This window comes from Marmota monax, unplaced genomic scaffold (genome assembly GCF_021218885.2).
Source record: "Marmota monax isolate L192 unplaced genomic scaffold, Marmota_monax_Labrador192_F-V1.1 WCK01_AAM20220418_F8-fsc00055, whole genome shotgun sequence".
Classification (NCBI taxonomy): domain Eukaryota; kingdom Metazoa; phylum Chordata; class Mammalia; order Rodentia; family Sciuridae; genus Marmota; species Marmota monax.
Genome location: NW_026695205.1, coordinates 3,293,869 through 3,321,664, shown reverse-complemented (window position 1 = coordinate 3,321,664; position 27,796 = coordinate 3,293,869). Strand labels below are relative to the sequence as shown.

The 27,796-nt window shown below is 42.9% G+C and overlaps 1 protein-coding gene across 1 annotated transcript in view; it reads left to right on the top strand.

Annotated features, from left to right (window-relative positions):
• The window catches only part of Pappa2 (pappalysin 2), a 251,429-nt gene that overhangs the window by 164,410 nt on the left and 59,223 nt on the right, over window positions 1–27,796 (top strand). The window contains exons 15-17 of the mRNA XM_046430234.2: window positions 12,731–12,902; window positions 16,248–16,425; window positions 17,434–17,647. Of these exons, the coding sequence (XP_046286190.1) occupies window positions 12,731–12,902; window positions 16,248–16,425; window positions 17,434–17,647 (564 nt within the window). The remainder of the gene's footprint in view (window positions 1–12,730; window positions 12,903–16,247; window positions 16,426–17,433; window positions 17,648–27,796) is intronic.

Below are 27,796 nucleotides of genomic sequence, written 5' to 3'. Positions count from 1 at the left end.
GGAGGACTTCTTGGTTTCTTATAAGTTTTGACAATTAGGAATAAAGCTGCTATAAGCATCCATGTGCAGGTTTTTGCATGGATATAAGTTTTTAACTCCTTTGGATAAATACCAAGAAGTGAAATTTACGGATCATATGGCTGAAAGTATGTTTAGTTTTGTAATAAAGTGTGTAATTTTTTAAGCAAAAAAATTTTTGTAAATAGGAATATCATCCCCAAATATCTTCTTTTTTATTCTCTCCTTTTCTTTATTTTCAGCATAAATCTGTATTTTTCTATAGAAATTATTTATGAACACATAACATTTGAATAAAGGAAAAACAATGAACAGCTTGTTGTACTCTTATATGGTTCTATACTCAAGCAATGATCCTTAAATTGAGAATTTACCTTTTACATTAATAACGTTTATTCTTAGGTTGATATTTTGGACAGCAAATGGAGTTATATATGTAACTCCAATTGCAATTATATGTCTTGTATATTTATTGTAAAAATGCTCATACAGCTACATAATTAATATACCTGCCACAGTTGCATAAAGAAGAGAATCAAGTAATTTTTTAAATAAAGGAATAATAAATAAAAATATTATGTTTGGTTTGAATGCCTCAGGACCACAGGTAGAGAGAGATCTGTTAATTTATGTGTGTGTATACTACTTTAGCCACCTTTGTAGTCTTTTTGTAGCCTCAGATCTGGAAAAATAAATAATCCAGGGAGAAAAATCAACAGTCAGCTCCCATGAAATAACTCAATTTTATATTCACAATTTGTGAAGTTAGGTATCTGGCAGGTGCTTCTTCAGTGGACTTACCCCAGTCACCTGGCTTCTTCAGATAGCCTTTCAATGGCACCTCCATGCTTGTGACTCAAAAGATGAGTTTCACCTTCGAAAGCTGTTGGGTCTGCTGGTTTAGGCTATATAGGTCATATACAGATGATTCATGTGTTACACTCCACTGTTCATGGAAAATTCCCTACAGACGTGGGATTTGGGCTGGGAGTAGAGGGATGAGGTAGAAAGAAAAACAGTTTTCCCATTGTCCTCTACTTCCATGACTTTAATAATGCACAGAAAATTTCTGGGAGGAAGTAGTGTGCTTTCTTTTTAGTAGCTGTAAGGGCTCAGGTGTGAAAATATTTCTTTCTGATTATGCTTGAAGTTCTCAGTAGAGCTGGGGCCTGGATATAGTCCCTGGGAACCCCACCCAGGGGTGGGGAGCTGGAGTGTGCTCAGTGCCTTGGTGCTCCATCCTGCTGGAATCAGGTCTCAAGCCCCATCCTGGTAATAGGATCATTCCATCTCTATTATCTGCCCCTCCACCTTCATGCTTCAGGATTCACTGGAGCCCTCATTGCTGATGCTTTACCAATTCCTATAGTGTTTTGATTATTTGGGATCAGATTTGAAATGACAATTCTTTCCCTTCCTCCTCTGGACCAGATCCCAGTACCTTCCCAGACCTCTCCTTCATCTGTTCAGCCTTATGTCTTCAGATTTCCTCCCTTTGACAGCCTCATGAAGTGAAGGGCTCCATCCTTTCTTTTGCTTTGGGCCTGCAAGTTAAGTTGTGGCTTATTCTTTGGCTCCCCATCTTTTATTTTTTAGCAGTGGGGGGGTTCCCTTTTAATGTTCCAGGGTAGTGGGAAATGTTCTTGCTGCTGGGAAAGTCACTGTAGCAATGAAATGTGTATTACATTTCTACTCATTTGATTATCTTCTTCCCCAAAGCAGTTTAGCAAATTAGCATTGAATCTGTTTTTGTTTCTGCCCAGTTTTTTTTTTTTTTTTGAGCAAGGAAAGAATTATAGCTGCTCAGTTGTTCTAACTTTCTTGCCTAACTTTCTTTTCCCAGAATGATTTGCCTTTAAAATAATAGGGAAAGGGGAGACCCCGCTAGAGAGAATTCTTATTCCCCTGGCCAATAACAAATGGCCCGGTGGCCAACAGGTCTGCAGTGGATGCACAGTGAGCCATTTGAGTCTTTCCTCATGGGGCTGTAGAGGGACATTTAAATGGCCATGGCATGGTCTCATTTGGGGGCTTAATGGAATGTGGCTAAGACAATTCTAGAATAGACTTTACTAAATCATGACCATATCTGAGATTATTCTGTGTGGGATACACTCTGAGAACACATTGGATGATAGCTTTCAATCAAAAGCTAGGAACAGGTAAAACTCTTAGGGAGACCTATGGCCAGGGTCCAACTCAAAAGGGTAGATGGATTTCAAAGCAAGGTCTTTGAGTCAGTGACTCCTCATCTCTAAAATTCCACCATAAGAAATTATTTTCGTGAGGTCTTCAAAGTCTCCAGAGGTCTCTTTAGAATAGTAAATACTCAAAAGTAAATGTGTTTTCTGTCTTTATCAACTATTTGTACCAGATGTGTTTTCTTATGGAGACATTGATAACTCAAAAGGTAGGCCAGGGACCTGCTGGAATGTGACCTAGTTCAGGCCCCTGGAAGTTCTGGGAGAAGAGGAGCAATAGAAAACGTGGTGCTAATACAACAAACACTAGTATGGCAACATGTAAATCAATGGATGTGTAACTGATATGATTCTGCAATCTGTATATGGGGTAAAAATGGGAGTTCATAACCCACTTGAATCAAAGTGTGAAATATGATATGTCAAGAACTATGTAATGTTTTGAACAACCAACAATAAAAAATTTAAAAAAAAAAAGAAAACGTGGTGCTAAAATGAGGGATTAATTAAATATGTCACCTACTTCTCAATTTTGCCCTGGGTTGGCCCTGTCAGTATAGTCTGTATTCATGGCAGCTGGTGGAAATAGTACAGAAAATAAAAACAAACCAAATTTCCAGGGTCCTGTCATTTTGCCAGCCTGCCAGGCAGACAGACACCATCAATGGATTTGACCATAAACTTTGGCTGGACCCACTCTGAGGCCATGTCTGGTTTGTGTACAGCCAGAGCCAGGGCAGCAGAGGAGGTCTGGCAATTGGGGAGGCAGCCAGCCCACTCTCCAGACCCCTGCCTCTCACTTTCACTGCATTTTCTAGGCTCAAACATGGCTTTAGTTTCTTCCTTTCTTTGAGCCTTTATTTTTTCATAAGCAAGTGAGTTACTAATATCACAAGGCTTGAGAGTACAAGAAACAGAGGCAATAATATTACAAATCTGAAGTCAACCAAGGACTGGCAAATTTGGGGATTAAGGGATTATGGGAGCAGCATGAAGTTTCTGCTGGGGAGTCCAGAAACTTTAAGGAAAGGAAGGTAAGGGTGGAAGTAGAGAATGAGAGCTCCAAAGGGGCCTGGCACGTGTTTTATGTCCTATTTCTCTGTGTGAATTTGGGACTCAATCAAACCTTCAAGCCCTCTACTGATCCACAGTGTATAGAGAAGCCAAGCTGCCTGATCTCCTTCCCAGCAGGTCCTGTTCTAGGACTGATACTGTGGGAAGCTCATGCCCACTAAACTTTTTCAGTGTTGTTATTCACAATTTTTACAATTCCCCAGTCACAGGTCAGGCTGGGAAGTGTCACTCCCAAATAAATAGTTTAACTGGTATCTGGGTATGAATGGTAGGTAGGAAGGGAATCATTTGGAGGACTTTAGTGACCATTCATTCCCCTTTAGGAGATGCTGCTTCTGAGATAGCTCCTGTCTTTGTAGATCCTGGTGTATATGATATGGATATATCTCTTTTTGCTGTTTCAAATGGGTAATTCTGCTTCCCTGGCCAAGTTCTAGGAAGCACAATTTCTACATGTTAGTCAGCAATTGAATTATTTTGACTTTTTCTTTGGTATCCCACATATTTTATAATCTACATGAAAAACATGGGTTCTACAGCTTGGTGAAGCAGGGCATTTGACAGGGAGTGCTTTTGGCTGTTTGATGTAAATCTGTTTCTCCTTAGGACAGGGGCATTTGGATGGAACTTCTAGTGTTACAGCCAGACATGGTAAAAACCATGCCCAGAATTAGAAATGAGCAAAGTGAATTACCCGTACTGGGGCCACTAGAGTCCAGTCCTGAGCTTACACAGAGGTCATTGGAGGGGACTATCCTGAAGAGTGAAATCTGTGCTGAGACTTAATGGAAGGGGCATGGTCATCCTCCACTTTCTCAGCATAGAGGAATTGAAGGCAAAGCCTGCTGGGTGCAGTAATTTGTCATTTCTCTGTTATATGAGGGAAGAATCAGAATTACTTCTGAGATTCCTCTGTTTCCCTCAGATGCAAATCCTTAGGGGAGAAGAGCTTGAATCAATTTTTGCTTCCCAGCTGGCATGTTCCTTCTGTAAAATTCCTCAAGGTACCAGCTTTGGTTTTACCCAAGAAAGCTGTTAGGAATGTACCTAGCAGTTAATTGATTCCTACCCCTCACAGCAAAGATGAAGCCAGAGGAGAGAAGTGGAAGGGAGAGCCAGAATGGATCCTTTATTTTGCTCTCCAAGGATGGATGCTATTGTTGTTACTCTTGGTTTTGCAGTTGGTAGTGGGAGGTTCATGAGGACTCTGTGACTTGCTGTCCACTGTGTATTCTGTATATCCCACTCCCAGCTGCTGCCAAATCCAGAGCATGCTTTCTTTCTTAGCCCACACCCTCTTATTTCAATAAGAATCAATAAAACAGAATTGGAGAATAGAGGAAAAATATGATCCTCTTTTACTGTTTAACCTTAAAAAGCTGGTTTAGAGAAACCACTGGGATTGTGAGTTAGTCAATGGTGGCACTTCTTGGATAGAGGCATTCAATATTTTGTTTAACTAAACAACTGAAAAATTGGGACATTAAGCAAATGATTTATACTGAGTAAGAAGGCTTATGAGAAACTGTTTCTTGGGTTCTCCACCACATCCTGTCTATTCATGGATTTTCTGTACTCCCACCCCCAATCCACCATCACCTCATCTATGAAATTAAACACCATGTTAAAATTGCAAGGGATCTTTGTTAGAACATGGTTCGACCCCGTCATTTTTTTAAATTTGTAAAGAGAGAGTCAGAATGGTGGAGACTTGTCCAAGGTCATAAGGTCAGGAGGGGCAAGCTGAGATCAGAACTTGGGTCACATGGCCTCCGTCTATTGCTTTCTCCACCACACCAGGCTATTTCTTGAAACTGTGGCATGAATGCCAGACAGTTTCTCCTAAACTGATCTAGATTCTAGGAAAAGAAAAAAACGTTTATGGGCAGGCTTTTCTGGATGCCTCAGGGAGGATGAGATATTGACTTTAGAAAAATTCATGAACTGATGTCATCTTATTTTGAGATTGGGTCAAAGATGAATTAAATGCTTGTTTGTTATTATATTACAGCCTTAGCGCTGTAGAAAATTCTGGAATATTCCCACATTTCTTCTGGACCCACTTCTCTCATGTCCAAAATGAGGAATTCAGGTTGAATTATCTTTAAGATCTGTTTCAGTTTTAGCAAGTTTGCTATAAGATGGCTGTTAAATGTCTTGCCACCCGCAACGGTCACAATAGGAAGTGGAGTCTTTATTCCATAAACTTCCCCAACTCTTAGCTCCGAGAAACAAAGGTTTTAGTGCTGATTCTGATCATCAGTGGAATATTGTCACAGACTCTTGAAGTCCTTCCACGGTGGCCCAGACCCTCAGAGGGACCATGGACCAAAACTGCAGGGCAGCTACAGGCAGAACAGCCAGGACTTCCTTCATTTGTTGGGAGCTACTGGGATTCCCCAAGGTGGACCTGGGCTAGAAGCTATGCCAACATCCCTGAAGTGGCCTCAAGAACTGCAAAATTTAAAAGAGACATCTGGATTGGTGTACTCTGGGGAAGTTCACATGTCAAGTTTGTTAGTGGTTCTGACCACTTCATCAGCAAAGAATGATGTCTTTTTTCTGGTGTCCCCTTACCCATCTCCTGGTAACCAATGAAAGATATGGGAAGGCTTTTAGGACCTGCCTTTAAGTCTGTCTTCAGATATAGATTGATTTCTTTCAATATAGAATGCTCTGTTCCGTTAGTAAGATTTTAAGAGATCCACACATGCTATTCTGTTCAGTTCCCCATAGTAGGGGGAGGTTTCCAAGCATGCTTTGAGGTTGCTGCCTTTCCCTGTGTCCTGTCGGTAAAGCCTTGAAAGTAACTTTCCAGGGCATTTCTTGCCTTTCTAAATTCTGCTCGTTCACTGAGATCCAGTCAAAAGCAATGATAAAACTTTCTCTGAAGGAGTCATGAGTTCATAATCAGTAGCACATGATTTAATTATTTTCTCTCTTTAGCTGTATTTAAAGTCTCTTCAGGTCAGGGCAAATGTTTTATGCTTTTGATCTACCCTGTGGCTTCTATGTGATAATTCATATTTACTGCATTAAAACACAAGGATGAAGCGGGGGCCCTTTCTCCTTCTGGAGTCAGCTATGCTATTTTATAGTCTTGGCCTACAGAATTTATTGACATATCTTTCAGGTTACATATATCCGGATCTTCATGGGGCTGGGTTTCACTTTTGGTAAACATCAAAAACTTTGAAGCTTAAAAATATCACAGAGACTAGATCACACCATGGGATTACAGAGTCGGTATTCCCACAGGATAAGGCCTGGACATATACATTTTTTAAAAGCTGTTTCAGTGAGTCTGCTATACAGCTCTGGTTAAGAAAGCCTGCTTATGCCAATCAAAATCCCAACGGCATTTCTTGTAGAAATGGATAAAGCAATCATGAAATTCATATGGAAAAATAAAAGACCCAGAATAGCAAAAGCAATTCTAAGCAGGAAGTGCGAATCAGGCGGTATAGCGATACCAGACTTAAAACTATATTACAGAGCAATAGTAACAAAAACAGCATGGTACTGGTACCAAAACAGGAAGGTGGACCAATGGTACAGAATAGAGGACACAGAGACTAATCCACAAAGCTACAACTATCTTATATTTGATAAAGGAGCTAAAAGCATGCAATGGAGGGAGGATAGCATCTTCAACAAATGGTGCTGGGAAAACTGGAAATCCATATGCAACAAAATGAAACTGAATCCCCTCCTCTCGCCATGCACAAAAGTTAACTCAAAGTGGATCAAGGAGCTAGATATCAAATCAGAGACTCTGCGTCTGATAGAAGAAAAAGTTGGCTCCGATCTACATATTGTAGGGTCGGGCTCCAAATTCCTTAATAGGACACCCATAGCACAAAAGTTGATAACAAAAATAAACAAATGGGACTTACTTAAACTGAAAAGTTTTCTCTCAGCAAGAGAAACAATAAAAGAGGTAAATAGGGAGCCTACATCATGGGAACAAATTTTTACTCCTCACACTTCAGATAGAGCCCTAATATCCAGAGTATACAAAGAACTCAAAAAATTAAACAATAAGGAAACAAATAACCCAATCAACAAATGGGCCAAAGACCTGAACAGACACTTCTCAGAGGAGGACATACAATCAATCAACAAGTACATGAAAAAATGCTCACCATCTCTAGCAGTCAGAGAAATGCAAATCAAAACCACCCTAAGATACCATCTCACTCCAGTAAGATTGGCAGCCATTATGAAGTCAAACAACAACAAGTGCTGGCGAGGATGTGGGGAAAAGGGTACTCTTGTACATTGCTGGTGGGACTGCAAACTGGTGCGGCCAATCTGGAAAGCAGTATGGAGATTCCTGGGAAAGCTGGGAATGGAACCACCATTTGACCCAGCTATTGCCCTTCTTGGACTTTTCCCTGAAGACCTTAAAAGAGCGTACTACAGGGACACTGCTACATCGATGTTCATAGCAGCATAATTCACAATTGCTAGACTGTGGAACCAACCCAGATGCCCTTCAATAGATGAATGGATAAAAAAAAATGTGGCATTTATACACCATGGAGTATTACGCAGCACTAAAAAATGACAAAATCATAGAATTTGCAGGGAAATGGATGGCACTAGAGCAGATTATGCTTAGTGAAGCTAGCCAATCCCTAAAAAACAAATACCAAATGTCTTCTTTGATATAATGAGAGCAACTAAGAACAGAGCAGGGAGGAAGAGCAGGAAGAAAAGATTAACATTAAACAGATACATGAGGTGGGATGGAAAGGGAGAGAAAAGGGAAATTGCATGATAATGGAGGGAGACCCTCATTGTTATACAAAATTACATATAAGAGGTTGTGAGGGGAATGGGAAAATAAACAAGGAGAGATATGAATTACAGTGGATGGGGTAGAGAGAGAAGATGGGAGGGGAGGGAGGGGGGATGGTAGAGGATAGGAAAGGTAGCAGAATACAACAGTTACTAATAGGGCATTATGTAAAAATGTGGATGTGTAACCGATGTGATTCTGCAATCTGTATTTGGGGTAAAATTGGGAGTTCATAACCAACTTGAATCTAATGTATGAAATATGATATGTCAAGAGCTTTATAATGTTTTGAACAACCAATAAAAAAAAGAGAATGTAAAAAAAAAATAAAAAATAAATACATTGAAAAAAAAGAAAGCCTGCTTCACAGAACATGAGGGCCACTCTTCGACAGAGCCATGCCCACTGGGGATCCCAGACTACAGTGTCCTGTATGTATCCAACTACCGACGGAAAACTGCATACCATTGTTGCTAGGATTGACCTAGGGGCCCTGGATGAGTTCCAGAAATGAGGTTAATCTGGGGTTAAATTATATTTTGAGCAGGGATTCCTCCCTCAAAAACAAAACAAAAAAACCAAACCAAACAAAAAGCCTTCAATGCAACGGCTTTGGGAGTAAGGAAGGACCAGAAGAAAGAGCACAGAGGCTTCTGAGAGAAGTGGTGGGACAGGACCAAAGCTAGAATTATAGGCAGGTGGCCATCTATGTAATGTCATTTTTAAGGGCCTCCTGACTTAAAATTCCATCATGAAAAATTTAATCCTTTTGCTTAAAACTTTGCCCTTGCTAAAATTTTGGAAGTGCCCGTGAATCACATCTGATTGGGTTCATCATATCCCTACCTGAGAACTCATTGCAATGAGGCCTGTGGAAAGATCTTGAAAAAATGAGTGTCACTAAGGGTGGAAATGCTCTTAACAGGGGTTCTTGCAGCTGGACAAAGATTGCTACTTTGATTTGTATAAGGAAACTGCAACAAACAAAGATGGACAGATAAGCAGTCTATATTTTTGCCCTGCCTGTCCTGCTGAGGAGCTCCTGGGAGGCAGAGCTGCCTGCTCCTGCCCTAGAACTGATGCATCTCAGCCCCAGGGAGATCGCCTCAAGGCCTAGGCTGGTCCTGAGAGAGGGGCTCTGAGATCCTGGCTGAGGACTTTCCCTTGACTCTGTGTGGCCTCCAGCCAGTCTCCAAACTGCTTCCAGTTTCCTAGTCTGTCAAACCAAGAGAAATGCCTCTCTGGGGCATCGTGAGAGCCGCTCCTGCCACTTTCATTAAGTTTGTCCAAAAACCATAGAAAGAAAGCTTTGAGAAGTTTTAAGATGAATTACTTTTACTATTCACATTGTCTTTATGACATCAGGACTTACGTGGCATTAGGAGAAAGGAGAACTAACAGAATAATGGAGAACACAACCACCTCTCTCAGAAAGGCAATGTTTGTAGTGGAAAAAGAAACACTAAAGGGGCTTTGGGGTTGGGGTGCAAGGGAGAGAAGTCTAGAATTAGTACCAGATGCCACCAGAAGCTAACGACCCGACAAACACCGTCCTCATAAAATAAATTCCTTAAAAAGGAAGCAAATGGAAATATAAGCTAGTGAAAGAATTTGCAGCAGCTGCCCTAAAACCATTTCTCACTTCATAAACAGGTCTGGGTTGGTCCCTTTTCTTCTTTTTCCTTTTTCTGGCCTTGGTCTCATTGCATGCCACTTCTCCATCCCATGTGCTCTCCTGCTGACTCCTCCTCCCACTGTCAGTGCTAGATGCGCTTCTTGCCCTGGTGGTCACAGCAGCAGTGCTCCATGCAGTCACCCCTCTGAATGGAAGGAGACTCACTCAAAGTATTTGTTCACTGTCTTGGCTCAGCATGTTTGTCCTCAGTGCTGATGTGGATCAGTCAGATACAGTCACTGAAACCAACTTGGTGCCCTCTTCCATGATAATTTCTTGGCAGCTGGCCAACATGAACCAAAGTGCTAATGAGTCTGTTTTCCAGTACCTTCTGCTCAATATGCTGAAGAAGATATGTATTTTGGACAGCAGTGGCATGTAGCATCTATGGAGCTTGGAGTTCTTTAGCACCACTAATGAGGCACTCTCATCCTGTAAAAGATGGTCAGGTTTTACCTGCCTTTTTCAGACATAGAATGAAGACTCAGAAACAAAGACTTATTTCCTGTACTGCATACCCAATACTCAGCATTGGACCTGGGAAGTCATGCTGATTCTTAACTCTTGTCTCCTCCCTTGACTCATCAGGTCCTGTAAGGGATGCCATGTCATCACAGGGAGTAACTAAGGCATAAAGGAGTAAAACAGCTTCCTTCATATCACCCACCTCCACTTCCTCCAGCTCATACTAACACACATGAATTTAAAAAATGAGAAGGTCACAGGCATGTGATTTAAATCCCAAAAGTATAAGATCAAAAACAGCAAATTTTTCAAAGTTATATCAAATCCACCCTTTTGGGGCTAGTGCTTTTTTAAAATCAGCTCTCAATTATCCAAGATATTGTGTGCATATTCAATGACATTTTATTTCCTGCTTTCTTATTGCATTACCCAGCTCTTTGATAAACTCATTGACCTCTAACACAATCCAAGGGCAATCAGAGCCCATTAATGGTGAAGAGATTCACAGCAGTCATTTTGGCTAATAATTAGCACCACTGGTAACACATGCAAAAAAAAAAAAATGTGCTCCCTGCTGGGCCATGAGTTCCTTAAGGGCAAGGTTCTTATTAATCTAGCAGCACAGAGACCTGTGTCTTGCAAAGAGCAAGTGCTAGTAGATGTTTAATAACGAGTGATTAAATGGGACAAGATGGTTGACACATTGTTGGGTAATATTTTGTATTTCAGATCCCGTCTCTTACTATGTAATTTAATACTTCTTGACAGGCATTGACTTACTTTGCTGTCTGTAATACTAACATATTTAACTTAGCAAACTTACTGGGTCTACTGCAGCCAAGCCTAGGTGAACATAAAAGTGGATAAGAGGGAGTGTTTCTCTCTAGGAAGCAAGCTCTACTTGGGAGACTTAGTATTTAGGAGACACTCAGATACTAATTGTCTTGTAGATAAGAGATTGAATTAATTAATTAATTAACAAATTTATAAACAAGAAAATATATACATAATACAAAATAGATTAAAAGAAATGTTACAAAGTAGTTATTGCCATAATTTCACTAAGAAGTTTAAATGAAGATATCTGGAGGTTTTTTTTTTTTTCTTTCTTTCTTTCTTTTTCTTTTTTGAAAAGGAAGGCCTTCTAGAAAGCTCAACAAATAGAAGTGGGAGGACTAAAAGGTACAATGGCCAACAGCAAAACAGAACACTGAGGGTATGGCCCCGGCCACTGGCAGTAGAACAGTAGAGGGAAGTAACCTGGAAACAATAAGAATCTGTGAGAAGTTGGGTGTGGTGGTGCACACTTATAATCCTAGTGACTGGTGAGGCTGAGGCACGAGGATCTAAAGTTTGAGGCCAGCTTCAGCAACTTAGTGAGGCCCTAAGCCTCTTACTGAAACCCTCTCTCAAAAAACAAATAAACAAACAAACAAAAATGAAAACAGAAGGGCAGGGGATGTGGCTCAGTAATTAAGTGCACATGGGTTCAATCTCTGGTACCAAAACAAACAAAAGACCTTATGAGATATGGATCATTATTGTCCCATATAGAAGGAGTGAAACACTAGGGAAGGAATAACTCACTTCAATCACACAGATAGTAAATGATGGAGCCAGGATCTGAGCCCTTTGGTCTAGGGCTAACACTTGTATTGTTTCTCCATGGCAGGCAGGCCACACTCTTCTTGCCCCATTGTGTCCTTGCAGCTGTCTGGGTCTAGGCCCAGGCTGGGTCTTCTTGAGCCCTGGGTAATTTATATAACCTCCTATTCCTGATTGGTTGGCCCTAGCAACTCAGGAAGCAGATCTCTGCTGAGAGGATGTCTCTGAAAGTACCTAACACAATGTCAGATATATGATAGGTATCCAGTGAGTGTGTTTCCTCTTCCTGTTAACGGGCCACTGTACGATCAGCCTATGCTGATATTCCGTGGTGTGTACTTCTGTAACTGAGCCTGTATCAAAATATTTTCATACCAATCATTAAACAGACATTGTGTTTTCTGTCATCTCAAATACCCAGGCCCTTCATACAGGGCCCCCTTGGACCTCCTTGTGATCAGGCATCTGGAAGGTCCATGCCTGACCTCCAGGGGTCTCCAGGATTCACTTGTAAGCTTTCCCCTGGGTCTGTTGTGATAGTTTGGGAATCAGAAGTACTGTTTGGTCAGTAATTTGAGTACTACCCTCTTCTATTCATTTACCACATTTCCAAAGCTCTTGAGATCCATTGTCCTTTTTATCCCATTCCATTTGATTCTTCTGGAAGGGCCATAGAAAGTTAACTGTTACTTGTTGACTATCCTTGTTTGTTTCTAATGCCCCTTAATTCTAAGTAATTCAGAAGAAAATGGTGTGTGAAATGTAAGTTTTGAGAAACAATTCTTCTCTCTGGTCTAGGAGGCTTTCCCAGAGTGGGCTGTGGAGTCATTGCTGCTGCCTATGGCTTCTGAACTAGTGCTAAGATGCTTCTGTTTCTGTCATCCCCAGCTGCGTCCGTCGGCCCTGTGGGGAGCAGGGCAGCTGTGCACCATTACTGCTTGATCACGTGGATATGGTGAACTGTACCTCTAGCGGCCCAGGTCACATGAAGTGTGCTATCACCTGTCAAAGGGAGTTTGCCCTTCAGACCAGCAGCGGGCAGTACCTCAGGCCCATTCAGGTGAGTTGAGAGCCACAGGTAGTAAGTGATGGAGCCAGGGCTCCTGGAGCAGGAAGCTATTCATATTTTTCTCCCTGGCTGGACGAGGGAAGGGTAGGTGTTTGTGAATCATTTGAAAGGAGAATGTGGGGCTCTAAAAAGTGAAGAGAAGCGTGTCTTAATGGAAAGGGGGTATAGAAGAGCATGCACAGCTTTCATGAACTGGGATGCACACTTATTCTGTAGGTGGGCAGTGGGTATTAATTCTTTTTCTGTTCTTCTCTCTGGTTTCTGTCCTTCTCTCTGGTTTCTGTCTTCCTGACAGAAATTATTTTCCCTGCTTTTGCCTTAGAGATGAGAATGCCATAGGGGAGAGTTGTCCCATTAGGTGATCTTGGTTGTAAGTGGCTTGTCTGTGGTACATTGTCCCCTACCTGCCCCAGCCCTTCTTACCAGAGGATGGACCCTTACAGCCTGCTCCTCCCCAAAGCATCAAATCTGTTACTGAGGCAGAGATTCCACCATGGTGCTGGATTTGGCTGAATTTCCTACGTTTCTACAAGCCCCGTTCCAAGTCTCTGCAGCACCAGTTCCAGGATTGCAAGGTAGTTTGGAGGTAGTGGAATACATTGGTTAAGAGCAGGCTCCAGGGACAGATCTGAATGAAATTTTAGCTCCACTCTGTATTAGGTATGTAACTTTGGATAAAAGCAAACAAAATAAAACTAATCTCTTTAAGCTTGTTTCCACATTTGTAAAATCATTGGAACAAAAAGTACTCATCTCTTTGAGTCATTATAATGACTGGCTGAAAATCATTTAAAAGCTTCTAGTAAAATGATCAGCATATAGCACTCTAGTGTTCAGCTGCCATTATTTCAAGCATGGTAATGAATTCCCAACTAAGAGCTTAGTTAGCACTCCATCCTTCCTTCAGAGGGTTTATAAAACTATAGAAATGACCTGTAGAAAACATGGCCATGTTTTGGTCATGATAGAGATCATTATCATCCTTTGGAACCTTCCAGGTTCATGCTCAAACAGAACCAAAGGATGATGGTGCTTGAGGAAAGATGTTATTATCACAAGAAAAGAGTAGAAATGTGATTGTTAGATATCAATGGTTTAGAAGATTGGAGTGGTTTTCATTTTGTGCCATTTGATTGCTTAGCTGGTAGTGAGCATGTAGTAGCATTTCACTTGCTTAAAGAGCATCAGAATTTAAAGACACAATCTTGAGTTACAGAGGGTTCAGGTTCTGCCTAGAGAGAAACAATTTTAATGAACCTTGAGGTACCAACTTCACGGTCCCGGATTCTTTGGTTAAAAGGCAGAGCACTTGTCACCTGTTCTTAATTCATCCCCACTCAGGCAAAGCTATAAAATTAAGATATAATTTAAAAGAATGGAAAAAGGTAGGTAGTGAATACACTTGTGTGGTAGATAAAGAAGGAGAGAGAAGAAAAGCCACTATTTGAGGTACATACAAATTAGGAGCCCATCCAAGGCAAAATGTACAAAGCCAGGGAAAACCCAGGCAATAGATGCAACGTTCGAGAGCATTCTTTAAATGATTAGTGGCTTCTTGTGGTTTGAGCCAGATTTCTTGGCTAAGTGTGTAGGGGCAGAACCTGACTGGGAGGGGAAGCTGGGAGCTCAGCCTTTGCCAGCCACTGGGTGGAGTGAGCAACAGAGCGCCTGTCACCTGAGGCTGCCCCAAAGAAGGGAATTACACAATCCCAGCTCCTGATCACAAGACAGTGGGGATGTTTGGTCTTTGTTGACACAAGAACTGAAGCTAAACAGAAAAATGTGTCTGGCTTTGAGTTGGGTTCTTCAGGCAGGCAACAGGAAAACATTGGGGTACAGGGAGGAGCAGCTAGCCAGGAGTTGATGTTGGGGTGACAGGTGCCTTTGGTTTTTGGTGCCACTGTGGTCTCTTGGCTGGCTGAGACATAGAAACTCCCCTCTCTGTCTCTGACCTCTAACTCAGTGTCCAGAGTGACTGTTGGCTGTGATTTTTCCACATAAGCCAGGTTCATGTTCACTCCATCCCCCTGCTGTGGAAACCTTCTTCTCCCCCAACACCCCCAACACCCACTTCTCCACCAACACCCCCCATCCCAGCTGCTTCAAAGTTCTATCATCTGTCAAGGCCAGTCTCTGTGCTGCTTCCTCTGTGGACCTTCCCAGCCTGTCCCTCCCTGCCAAGGCTGGCAGCCCCACCTCCATCCCCTGTGTGCCGCCCACTCCACCCCACACAGTACCATAGGATTTGGCTTCACTTTCACATGTTTATGTTTTCTTCCTTCTGAACTCCAGCTTTCTAATTCTTTTATTTTATTATTTGCATTCTTTATATCATATTTTCTCCAATCAATATAGAAGTAGGTAGTGGTGTATTTTATAACAATAACAACAAAATCCTTAGCATTTCCCTTCTTTACTTCCTTTCTGACTTCTTCGTTCCTTTTCTCCTCCTTTCCATTCTTCCTCCTTTAGACACTTTCTTAGCCACTGTTTTGACATACAATCTGCTCCCCCAGTGGATTTTAGCTCCTCGATATCATCTAGTTTAGTACAGGACTGGGCCCTTGTGGGCACTCACTCATACTTATTCATGAAGCAGCAGCCCCCAGGAAATGACTGGACTCTCCCAGTTAACCACAAGGTACCTTGTGTGCATTGACTGTCAGCTCTTTTTAGATACTATGCACCATTCTCAGGGGAGGTAGTTATTTTCAGTAATAATTTCAGTTGGTTTATTAATAAGTATGGCAAAAAGAATCAGTTGATTTGCTCGAAAGTAGGATATTCGAGAGAATTTAATGCTGGATACAGGGAGACCATAGGAAATGGTGCAGTTTCCCAGGGTAAAGGGGATAAGCTGTCACTCTCAGGCCTAAAAGGTTATGCAGGGAGCAACAGGACCCATAGGGAAAAGGAGCAGAAGCTGTATGAAGGGGGAAGCTGAGTGATGGGCAGCCCCCTCTGTCAGAGGGAGCAGAAGGATTAAACATGAGGCTTCCCCTCCTCTCTCCCTCTCCAACCTTCAGCCACTGCATACTAGGGCAGAACCAAGCACAAGTCAGAGGCAGGAAGTCCACAGGGGCCAGTGTTCCTGGTTATTGTCCCTGAGGCAGAGAACAGATCTGGCAAATCAAGGGGAGATAGCCAACCACGATGGCCTGGAGGAGCAGGTCCTCTGATATGCAACAGGCTCCTGTCAGCATCACATTAAAAACAGTGAGGCAGAAACAGGGAGCAAGGCAGAAGAGTTTTACCTGTTTTAAATGTTTAGACAAATGACCACTAAAACTTTACTGAAACCTGTGACCTTGACAGAGACAAAATCTCTGTTTCTAGAAGGAGATTCTGCTCACATGTTCCTCTGGGCACTGGAGCCAGGATGTGAGCTGTGCACCCCTCGACTGTGGCACTCCTGACTCATCTTTGGTGAACTATGCCACCTTCTCCTGCCCGGAGGGCACCTATTTCCTGAGACGCTGCTCCATCTCTTGTGTCCCACCAGCCAAGCTCCAAGGTACTGCCTGGTCAACCAGCAGCTGTGTGCAAGTTCTCCTTGGTCCCTCACTCTTTGGGGTAGCTTGAGGCTCTCTGCATTATCCCTACACCCTTCCCATTTGCTCCATGGTGACACCCCCTCCTGATAACAGAAAAAGTCCCAAAGGGCACCTCCTTTCTTAGTCCTTTGTTCAAAGTTAAAATTTGCAGCTATTCTATGGATTCGGGTTTTGTTCTATTTTCTAGAAGAGACAAACACAGTTATGTCACTTTTCCCTGACTATACCACTAATTAGAGATGAAGGTGGGATGGAACCTGCTCTCACTGACTCCATGCCTTGCTCTTTACCTCACCAGGCTTCTTTGGCATGTCTAGCCATTATTTGTGATGAATGCAGACTTCAGGCCCTCCTCTGTGAGATGCAGATGTTGTCGGTCTCGGGTGGGCTGGGGATGTTACTTAGCCATGGATTGCACTGGAAAAGCAGAATGACACAGAGGCCTGAGCAGTGTGTTTCAGTACAGAACTCTGCATCCAAACTACTTGCATTCAAACCCTAACTCTGCCCCTTTAAGCTTGGGCAAGTTATTGAACCCCACTTTCCTCATCTGCACAAGAAGTAATAACAACAGACTCTATTTCATAGGGTCATTTGAGGTTTGAAGTTTACACAAGCTAACAAATGTAAAAGGCTTAAATCAGTGCCTGGCATTGATAGCCACTGTAAAAATGTCATCGAGCCTGATTTTCATGTTGTCATTGCTGTTTTTTTTATAGTCTAAGTAGGGAGGGAAGTCAGGAGTTGGTTGATAGCTTTTCTTTCGTTCAAATGTTTATGTGACCTCTGTTCTATATAAGAGACCACACTGGGTTCTTTGTCCTATAGTAACAAGAGATGCCACTCCCCAGGGAATACTGTGTCTGTTGAATAATGTAACACGTTGGTGGGTTTTCATTCTCTCTGCTATTACCATCTTCTTGGACTCTCCGTTCTAAGCACCCTATGCTTCTCTTTCCTGGAACCAGGACCCAGCCCATGGCTGACCTGCCTTGAAGATGGACTCTGGTCTCTCCCCGAAGTCCACTGCAAGCTGGAATGTGAGGCTCCCCCTGTTATTCCCAATGCCAACCTGCTGCTGCCTCACTGCCTCCAGGGCAGCCACGACGTGGGCAGCATCTGCAGATACGAGTGCAAACCCGGCTACTACGTGGAAGGGGGTGTGGAGAGGAAAACCAGGAAGTAAGTGGCAGTGCCGGGGCCTTCAGTCTTACCTGCCCTCCCTCCTTGTTCCTCTTCCCCATGGACCAATCCCAGAACTTTCCTTTGGAAATCACAGAGAGCCCTCTGGCTGCCCACTGTTGGCCCTGTTTGCTCTCTGTACAGTCCCTCCTCCCCTGAACAGGAATGTTCTCCAGTTACAAAGGCAGGTGACCTTCTGGGTTTTCTTCACAGATATTCTCTCCATAGGAGACTCCAGTCTCATCCAGGTGCTTTTTGAAGAATGTCTGCCCTAGTTGCCATTTTCCTTGCAATCACGTGTTGGGGGCCCCCCTGTCATGCATGTCACCTGTTGCACTGCCTCTATCAGTCAACTTACAACTGAGGGGCAGGTGGACTGCCTGGCCTGGTCCCCATCCAGACTCTTACCAAATGCGTAATGGTCAGAAGGTTCTTCCTCTAACTTAGTTTTCTCATCTATAAAATGAAGATGATGATGAAGGCTACCTGATAAAGCTGATATAGGGATGAATTGAATTAATGCATGTAAAAGAAAACAGGGAGCTTATTTTTAAAACAGACAAGCAACACATTTTAGCTGTTATTATTGCTGTTATGCTATTTCCACTTTCTCCTCCCTGAACCTTATGGGTGCTCACTCCTGGAGCCATAGCCAGGGGGCCCTCCTCTACAGGCCTGGGGGATAAGAAAGCACAAGCTTTAAGGCATAATTTTAAAAGAAGAGCTTTAAGAGTCATGCTGAGGTTCAGATCCCCATCTCTTCTTTACCAGCTGAGGAACTTCAGGTGAGTTACCTAACTCTTTGGGTCTCGATCACCTTTGTAAATTTTGTATAGCACCCACGTCAGAGTGATGCGTTGAGGATTGAGATAATGAGTATCACACTGGGCCAGCTTGAGCCACCTACTCAATGGTTTCAGAAAAAGAGGCTTTTTCTGAACAAATAAAAAATAAGCAACAACAAAAAGCTTTCAGAGAAAAGAAACTCCTTGTATTTAGGAAGTAATAGGTATTCTTTCTCTATCATTCATAATATAAGCACAGGAAGAAAATAAATCTATTTCTTACCCAGGATTTAATTCAAAGCCTGACCACAGTTTTTTTTTTTTCTTTCAAGTTGTAGATGGACACAATACCTTTATTTTATTGTGTACTGAGGACTGAACCCAGGGCCTCACACATGCAAGACACAATGCTCTACCACTGAGCCACAACCCCAGACCTCACAGCTTTTTTTTTTCAAGAACTAGCAAAGCCCAGCCACACCACACCAACAATGCCAGGAGATGCAAACTGGACTTGTGAACTTGACTTCTCTAAGGGGACAGAAGAAAATCAGGATTCTTACCATCCTACTGCCTGGTTCCCATGGGACTACCATTTTAGTCTGGGGCCTGTGGCGCCCTGACCTTTCCCAGGGCTTCCACGCCAGGAAAAAGCTCAGGCTCAAATTGGAGAGAGCAGGCATCCTCCCCACCTGTCCAGCAGGTGAAGAGCCAGGCTGACTGGAACACAAGCCACACTGATGAAAAATTCATAGGAAGTGGCACCCTCTGCAGCAGGGGACTCCAGCAGGTGCAGTGAATAGTTTTTGACAACCAAGAGCACATCTGCAGGTGATTTTCCTAGGATCTAGGTGCCATTTGCATAGACACACCTTGCCAGGCAGGAAGCACACGGGAGTCTCCAGTGAGAATGGTCTTACAGAGAGCCCGAGGCTGCTGTTCCCTGGCTTCTCCCCGCTCTCTTCTTGCCTGCCTGTTTACATAGTGGCAGCCCCTGGGATCTCTGCAGAACAGTGCTGTGAAGAATGATCTAGGGGGACAATAATGTCTCAGGACAGGAGGAATTGAGGGTCAAGAGGTGATTTCCAGCTTTCTGGGCCAATGGCTGAGCTCTATGTTGGGGAAAATGAGGTTTCACCCAGAGCTCTGGTTGTTCTGCCTGTCCCCAGTCAGGGGCACTTGAAGGCCATATGTGGACTCAGCTTTTCTGGCTGTGAAACTGGACACTTTCATCGCAACATCAGCATCAGTGTTGGCTTAAACATTTACATTCGCCAGCACTGTGCTAAGGAGAGATTAAATTATTTACTGTGCTGTGTAAACTGATTAAATCTTAGTTTACACCTGTTTACATAGCAGGCAACGAATTGGTAATCAGAAGTTTGCAAGTCGGGTGTAAATCACTGTCCCTTGCCACTTGTGTTTACCCAACACACTGTGCTGACCTTGTTTCTCCCATGTGGGAAAAGCCCAACATTGTACAAATGGGGCCCTAAGATTCTTCCTGGGACTTGCATGCATGAAGAGAAGAAATGGAGAAAAGCAGGCAGGGCATCAATCCAGAGAGAGCAGGGACATGCTAATTTTATGCATTTGTACAATGTAGTGTGGAGAAAAGCCCTATTACTTGATGGTTAGATTTGCAACTTGTTGGCATGACTCGGAGAAGCAGAGTCAACATCTTTGTTGGGTCTTAGTTTTCACATCCATCATATGAAGGAAACAGCACTGTTTTGAGACTGAAAGTTGGGTAATGTATTGAAAGCATTTTGTACAACCCTGAAGTTCACTGCATATACTATGCCAGGTCTTACTTCTTGTTTCTTTTTTTTTTTTAATACTTTTTTAGTTATAGATGGACACAATATCTTTATTTATTTGTTTATTTTCATGTGGTGCTGAGGATCGAACCCAGGGCCCCACACCTGCAAGGCAAGCATTCTACCACTGAGCCACAGCCCAAGCCCCCTTGTTCATTTCATTTTAAAAGAAAAATACACAGAGGCAGGCTCTTGTGAGACCATCGTGAGCCACAGTCCGGCTGCAGCACAATAACTGGGAGGTGACGAGCAACTTGTGTACATTGATACAGCAGGAGTGGGAGCCGTTTATTGTAGGACAGGAGGGGTATATATACATTACACACAGCTTATCTTACTTAACATAAACTAGATACAGCAGTCAATCAATAAGGAATCTCCACACTTAATGGCTCTCTGGCGTTACTTCTCAAACCACTCCCTCTAGCAAAATGCCAGGCGCCATCCTGACTTGTTTACAGACCCTAACAATCGTGGGCCACACCCTCCTTCAACCATTCCATCTCACACCCAATTTCCCTTCTTCCTCGCTGTCTCTTGTCAATTTCTTTTCCTGGCTTCCCCCCTATGCCCATATCTTCCATTTTGATGCTTCTCTGAGTTCTCTTTTCTCTCTTGACATAAGTAATTTTGAGGGATGGATTGTGGTTCACATACTAATGACTTCTAAATGCTTGCCTGCCACCATAGATTCTTGCCTTTGAAGCTATGAGGGCTGTAAGGCCAAATACCTGCAGATGTGGCCACTGGGACATCCCAGCTGCCTCTCAAATTCTTAACTACATAAAACAGACCACTTAATAATTTCTTTTTTTTCATTTTCTTTATTTTTTTATTTTTTATTGATTTTATTTTTTAAAATACATGACAGCTGAATGTATTAAAATTTTTATTATCCATATAGAGCACAGTTTTTCATATCTTTGTATAAAGTATAATCACACCAATTCATGTCATTATATGTGTACTTTTTTTTTTGCATTACAATTCTTATTACACATATATACCACAATTTTTCATGTCTCTGTTTGTATATAAAGTAGGTTGACACCCAATTCATGTCTTCATACATATACTTTGGATAATGATGCCCGTCTAATAATTTCTTGCAAATCTGCACATCTGTGTTCCACGAGGCTGACAGGAGCCCTGGGGCCTGTCACCTGATTCTTCGGTGTCTCTCACCCTCATCAGTCATGAACTCTGACCGAGTGTCATTATCTTACTGACTCACATATATCCCTAGCTCCCTATCCCTGCTGCCACTTCTCTATAATGGGCCACTATCATTTTTCACTTCTGATGTGATATTTGAAGGAAAATAATAATGTCTTCCAAAAAACTCAAATTCAATTATGGTAGTGCCCACATAAAACTGAATAAGTGTCCTCTCTGCCATTCCATTTAGACAGGGAAAACAGCTTAAAAGGAAATGGCTTCCTGTCATGTGTGATCTGTGTGGGCCTTGCTTACCTCCCCAGCTTAGCTCTCACTGCTTCCCTGGGGCCACTTCTTTCCAGTCCCACTCACTCCTTCTGGACCTTGGGCTTCACAGCTACTGAACTTCTTTTGCTCCTTTTGAGAAGCTTTGTGGAGCATGCCTCGGGGCCAACCCACAAGCTCTTCCTTCTGCCCAGAGCTCTTCCCAGTAGTGACCTTTTGCCTGACCAATTCTACTGTCCTGTGTTTCGCATGGGTATGATTTTTGTCCAGGAGCCTACCAGATGCCCCAGACTGTAGGAACAGCTCCTCTGTGGACTTGCACAGCAAACAGATCTTCCTCAGTGACATCGACCACCCCCTGACTGCCAGTGTTCCCGTTGCTCCTTCACATTCTTCAATAGACCATGAATATTTTGCTTCACATTATGTGCCCACTACTCAGTGTGCTCACAGGTTGGAACTCAGGAAATACTGTGTGGATGGAGGAAAGCACTGCATTCGTAAGAAAACCCAGGGTAGGATTTTGATGTGAAAGTTAATTTCAAAATGATGGTAAAAGAAAGAGACAGATTCTCATCTGAGTTGGTAGAGAGCTTTATTTCAGGTGCTTTAATGGGAAAGAAAACTTTAAAATTTTATGTGTACACTTTTCTTCTAGTAATTTTTGCAGTATCAGAGAAGGAATGGTCATTTCTCCAAAGACAATTTTAATTTCATTTACCCACTGACATTTACACTTGATGAGCACAAGCTAATAATAACAGAGGAAGGCCAGGCTCTCAGTTCACTACATCAGCCGTCCTCACACTTGGCTGCACATGAGGATCACCCAGAGACATCTTAAAATCCTGCTGTCCAGCTCATGCCCCAGCCAACAGAGGGCCCTGGATTATAGTGGTTCCACTGTATGATTTCTTGACTTTTCCGTGGTGCATTAGAAACTGTACTTCAAGTTTTGAATTTTGACTTAGCAGTCTGTGGTAGGCACCGTGGCTTCCTGTCAGCCCCATGACCAGAGCCCAGGAGGGTGACCTTCTGGATATGTATATGTGTGTGTATATATATATATATATACACACATATTAGTTTATAAAGGGCTTATTAACCCATCCCAAGTTCAGGGATATCAGTACATCAGTGTCTCCAGGGGTGGAACCAGGAGGCAGTGTTTTGAAAAGCCCCCCCATGTCACTCCAGTGCACAGCCAGGGTAGAGAAGCCCCGGTCTAGTGGAAACTCCGTACCTGCTCAGACATTATTGTGGTGAGATTTTGGACTTCCTAACCAATAAATGAATAAAGTAAAAAAGTTCTCTTTCCAAAATTTGTGCAAGAGCTCTTTTGCTTGGCAGATTTTTCCATGTCACTTTGGGAATGATTTATTTTTGAAGACAACAAAGATAAGGACAGAATTGCAAAGAGCCTGTGAAGGGTCTATAGTCGCAGGTACACTTTCCTCTTGGCAGCACACAACACACTCAAACCTCCTTTTCCTCTTGGACAATTAACTTCCACATACAGGTTTTCATTAATCACTCCTTTGTTCTTTCATTATCCTGACTTCCTAGAAGGCTAACATAAATGTGTTTGACTTATATGTTATCAAAAGCACCATCTCCTATTCTCCCTTATCTTTCCTGGCCACAGTGGCCTCTTTCTTATGACATGTTATCTGTATGAGTACAGTTTAAGTTAACCTCATTAAGGCTGACAATTTAACTTCTAAACTATTCCAGCCATCCAGTTTTGCTCAGGCAACCTCTCCTTCGACATGCCATTTGAAATGCCATCTGCAAGGTGCTGGAGTAGACAGAGATGCTTGAACATAATTGGACGTAGCCATCTTTTCTGAGATTACCCACGGTATGACCTTCCCAAAGCACATACCTCAACTTACCTTCTATAACACATCTGCAGATCAAGACTGTGATAGGGAGGCCTCACGCTGTGGGTGTTTTCTGTTGATCTCATGCTTGGTTGGTGAATGCCTTCAGTGGAGCCAGGCCTGCTCTGACTGGGGGCAGAATCAGGGCTGGTCTGGAGTTGGGTGTGCACACTAGACCCCTCGCTAACCCACAACAAGCTCTTTGGCATGGAGTCAGAAAGCCCAAGCCTGGCCCTGCATTAGTGGATGCCTCACCACCACTCACCATATGCCAAGTATTTTGCATATATAACCCCATTCAGTTCTCATGACAATAATACATTTTAGCACTAATATAATCTATTGTGACACAATAATATGTAATTTGGCATATTATAATCCATTTTAGTATATGATTATCCCCTATTACAGATGAGGAAACTGAGACTCAGATGTGATTATGACCCTCTGTTTATTGCTCAGCCAATTAATGGTGAGGCTGTGGCTAAAACCACTCTAACTCCAGAGCCTGTGCTCTTGGCTAACATGGCTTTTGATCTTGAAATCATTTCACTTCTGTCAGCCTCCTTTTCCACATTCGTAAGATAAAGTCTGAATGTTCTTTAGCTCAAAAAGTCTGTATTTTATTTTCTGTAACAAAACAGCTAATTAGAAGAACTAACACTTTGCTCCCACACGGTGGAGAGAAGTGATATATAGCCAACTTATTATCACCAGAAAAAAAAAGGGGGGGGGCGGCATCATTATAACACAAATACCACCCAGGCATGAAGTTAGTAGGAAATGCTGAAGGTGATCTTAGAGTGACTTTCGGAGAGCTCCTAGTCTGAATGGGCAGCCAAAGTTCTATTCTCCTTTCTAGATGGGTTTTGGTCCATCATTCTCTCAAGAGGACTTAGATCTATGTCTCCTCTGAAGATAGTTAGGAAAAATATTTGAGAGTTGTAGAATTGAGCTTAAAAATCAAGTACTTCCCTACAATTTCTGAAGAAGGCAGTTCAGTCAAACTACTGACTCAGTCTAAAATTTATCTCCTGGCTTAGTAATCATATAGGCTCTGGGCTTGGTGATATCTCAATCTGAATTCCAATTCTTCTATTTCTTAGCTCTTTGACTTGAACAAGTTACTGATCTGTAGTGAACATTACTATTCTTATTTACAAAGAAGAGCTAATAGGAGCACTTACAGGTTTTTTGTGAAGATTAAATGAGATAATAGATACAAAGAACTGAGCACAATTTCTGGCCATATTCAGTTTTAGTCCAGCAGTAACTTCTGCTGTTTTCCACTGCCACCACCACCCCCACCACCATCAGCACCAACATGTCTTCAAGGAGCTTAACACCCCTTGCTGGCCTGGCACTCTTCTGGTATGTTTAACAGGACAGCTCGGCCATTTCTTACCAGTGGCTGATGGCTCCTATCTGTGGCTACCTCCTGTACTTCAGAAAAAGAGCAGAGAGACCAGGAAGACTGGAACTGGCACATACAGTGGGAAGTACAGGTGTTCAATTACCAGATGGCGGAGAATCTATTCCTCTGCCAATAAAAGAAACACACACATCAAAACAGAAATTTCATGAAATAGTAAAACACACACACACACACACACACACATCCCTCCCCCAGTCAAAGCCCTGTCTGTGTGTTTCAAATCATGTCACTGCCACCCAATGAGTAATCCAAGTGCTACAGTGGCTTCAAGTAGACCATAAAAAGAAAAAAGAGGGACATGGGAGAAAAGAAATGGAAATAAAAAAGCAAGATAGAGCTGGACATACTTCAAAAGTTAGGCTGGGCAAATCAGGCTGGTCTGGAAGGAGAAGCACCAGGGCATGTACTGCAGATGTTACAAATACTTTGGTTCTTAATTTTTTTGAACAATAGCTCAAGAACTTCTGAGATACAATTGATGTTATCCTTCTATAGGAAGAAAAAAATAAGACTCAACTAATGAACTGCAAATGTGTTACTACATTTGACAATGGACTTACAACTTTTAAAAATCACTAAAATAATCAAGGTAATGTTTAAGCTCTGAGTCATAACATTGTACACATATGTAAATGAGTAGGAGCTAAGCCTATGCTTCACCTGTGCTATCTACAATTTGCCAAGAAGGGTAAACACTTTAATATCTGTGTACACTCTTGCGTCTGAGAGAAATGGGAATTTGTTTTCTTTCCATTAAGGATTTTTCTGGCTTTATAATTAGTGTTTGTAGTAAATATATTCAAAGTTTATCCTGAGAATCTTCAATTCTCTTGCCATTGAAGGATAATGTGAGCTTTAAGCTAATTTATTACAGCTTCTTTTGGCTCCAAAATGACTGAACCTCCGCTCTGAGCCTTGTCCATGCAAACACACCTGGGTCCAGGCCAACTTGTGGCTGCAGACTTTGCAGGGCTGGCAATCGACACAAAGACCCTCACTTCAGATACTACTGCTGGACTCACAGGTTTCCTTGTGACCTTTGATCCTGAGCAAGGCAGCACCTTATCATGAAACTCCCTGTAAGACTCACGCTGTCTTTTCTTCCTTCCCCCACCCCACATGGAAGGCTCTGTTCACCTTGTCTTCAGCCTAGTGGGGAGCATGTTCATGGTGACCTTGCCTTGCTCTGAAGGGATGGGGCGGGGCCAGGCCCAACTGTCACATGGGGGACTCTGGGGCAGCAGAAAACTGAAGAATAAGTAGGGTGGCAATACTGATAGTACCCCACACTCTGCACACAGAGAAAACTGGAGTGGGCTTGGTGAGGGAGCAGGTCTTTTGTGGGACATTCCTTTCATGACATACTTTAAATACAACCATTTATATAATCTGATGATGCTGTGAGGGATGTGTGGTTATCTCCATTCGTCAGATAGGGAAACTGAGGACAAGAGGTCAAGTAATGGATTCCAAGTCAGGGATTTCTTGGCAGTCAGGGCTGTAGCCTGGTTCAGTCCCCTGGTTCTGCTGCATCTGCTCTCAGCCACTCTGCCACACTCGCCCCTGAAGAGGGTCCTGGTACAGGCACTCCTGCCAAGGGCCCTGTGACTTCTCACTCTTCCTCTTTGGGCAGGGACACTTGGCAAGGAAAATGTTGACCAGCACTCTTCCCTTCATCTCACATCAAGGGCTGTGATGTCAGGAGTGTGGCAAGCACAAGACACACCTGTGTGCAGTCCTCGTCCTTAGGGAGGGATGCTGGCTTTCCAGGTGCACTGACAACACACTAGTGGGCTTAGGACTCATTGCTGTGCTTCTGGAGTGGGGACCATGCCAGTGGCTGGTTGGTCAACTCTGGGCATGAGCGTGGGTGTGTGCCTGCACCTGTGAGTCGGACCGAGCTGGACTAGGGACACAGCAATACCTGGAAGAATCCTTGTACTGAGAAATTGGTACTGAAACTTTTGAAGATGGCAAGGGATTTCTCACAAATGAGAGAAATTGCTCTCTAAAAATGAGTGTACACAGTGTATTACCCTTTTCTGTAAGAATTTTGTCCTACTGGACCCCCACCAGGCTGTCCCCTGCACTGACCCCCCCGCACTACACGAGGGAGGGAAGAAGAGCCAGGAAGGCGGACACACCTTTCTCCATTCACACTTGGCAAAGGCTGGAACCTGTGCTTCCTTTACACCACTGGGCTCCACTGGGCACCATTCCTTCTGCCTGGCACACCCTTCTCCTTCTGTACCCAAGAACCACCTCAGACTACCCCCTTCCTGACACCCTGCAATCTGCAGGCAATGTTGCTACCTCACTTTTTTGGGCTCCCATGGGTTCTGGCCCTATTGTAGTATTTACATTTGTTTCTCCAACTGCAGGGCCCAATGCAATGAACAGGCATACACCAGCAACTCATGAATAATTGCTGAATGGACATGGACGTATGAATGGACAAACAATTTAATGGTGAAAATGGTGAAGGCCAAGAAATCTCCAGTTTCTCAAACACACACAGATAAGAGTTGATAGTAGGATCTGAGGAGTAAATTGTATGTAGTATGTGTTTCAGTTTAAATCACATGCCTTGGAGAAGCTTCAGATTGATTTCAATCCAGGGAGTAACTTGAACATGTTGGTAGGAAAAACTATTGTCCGTCATATGTGGAAAGGACCAGAAAGTCATGGAGAGATAGAACAAGGGCAGCTGATGTTGAAGTGAGAAAGGCTGGGAGGACAATGGCAGTGGAAGACGGAGAAGGGACCCTAAACTTGGGCTTAGG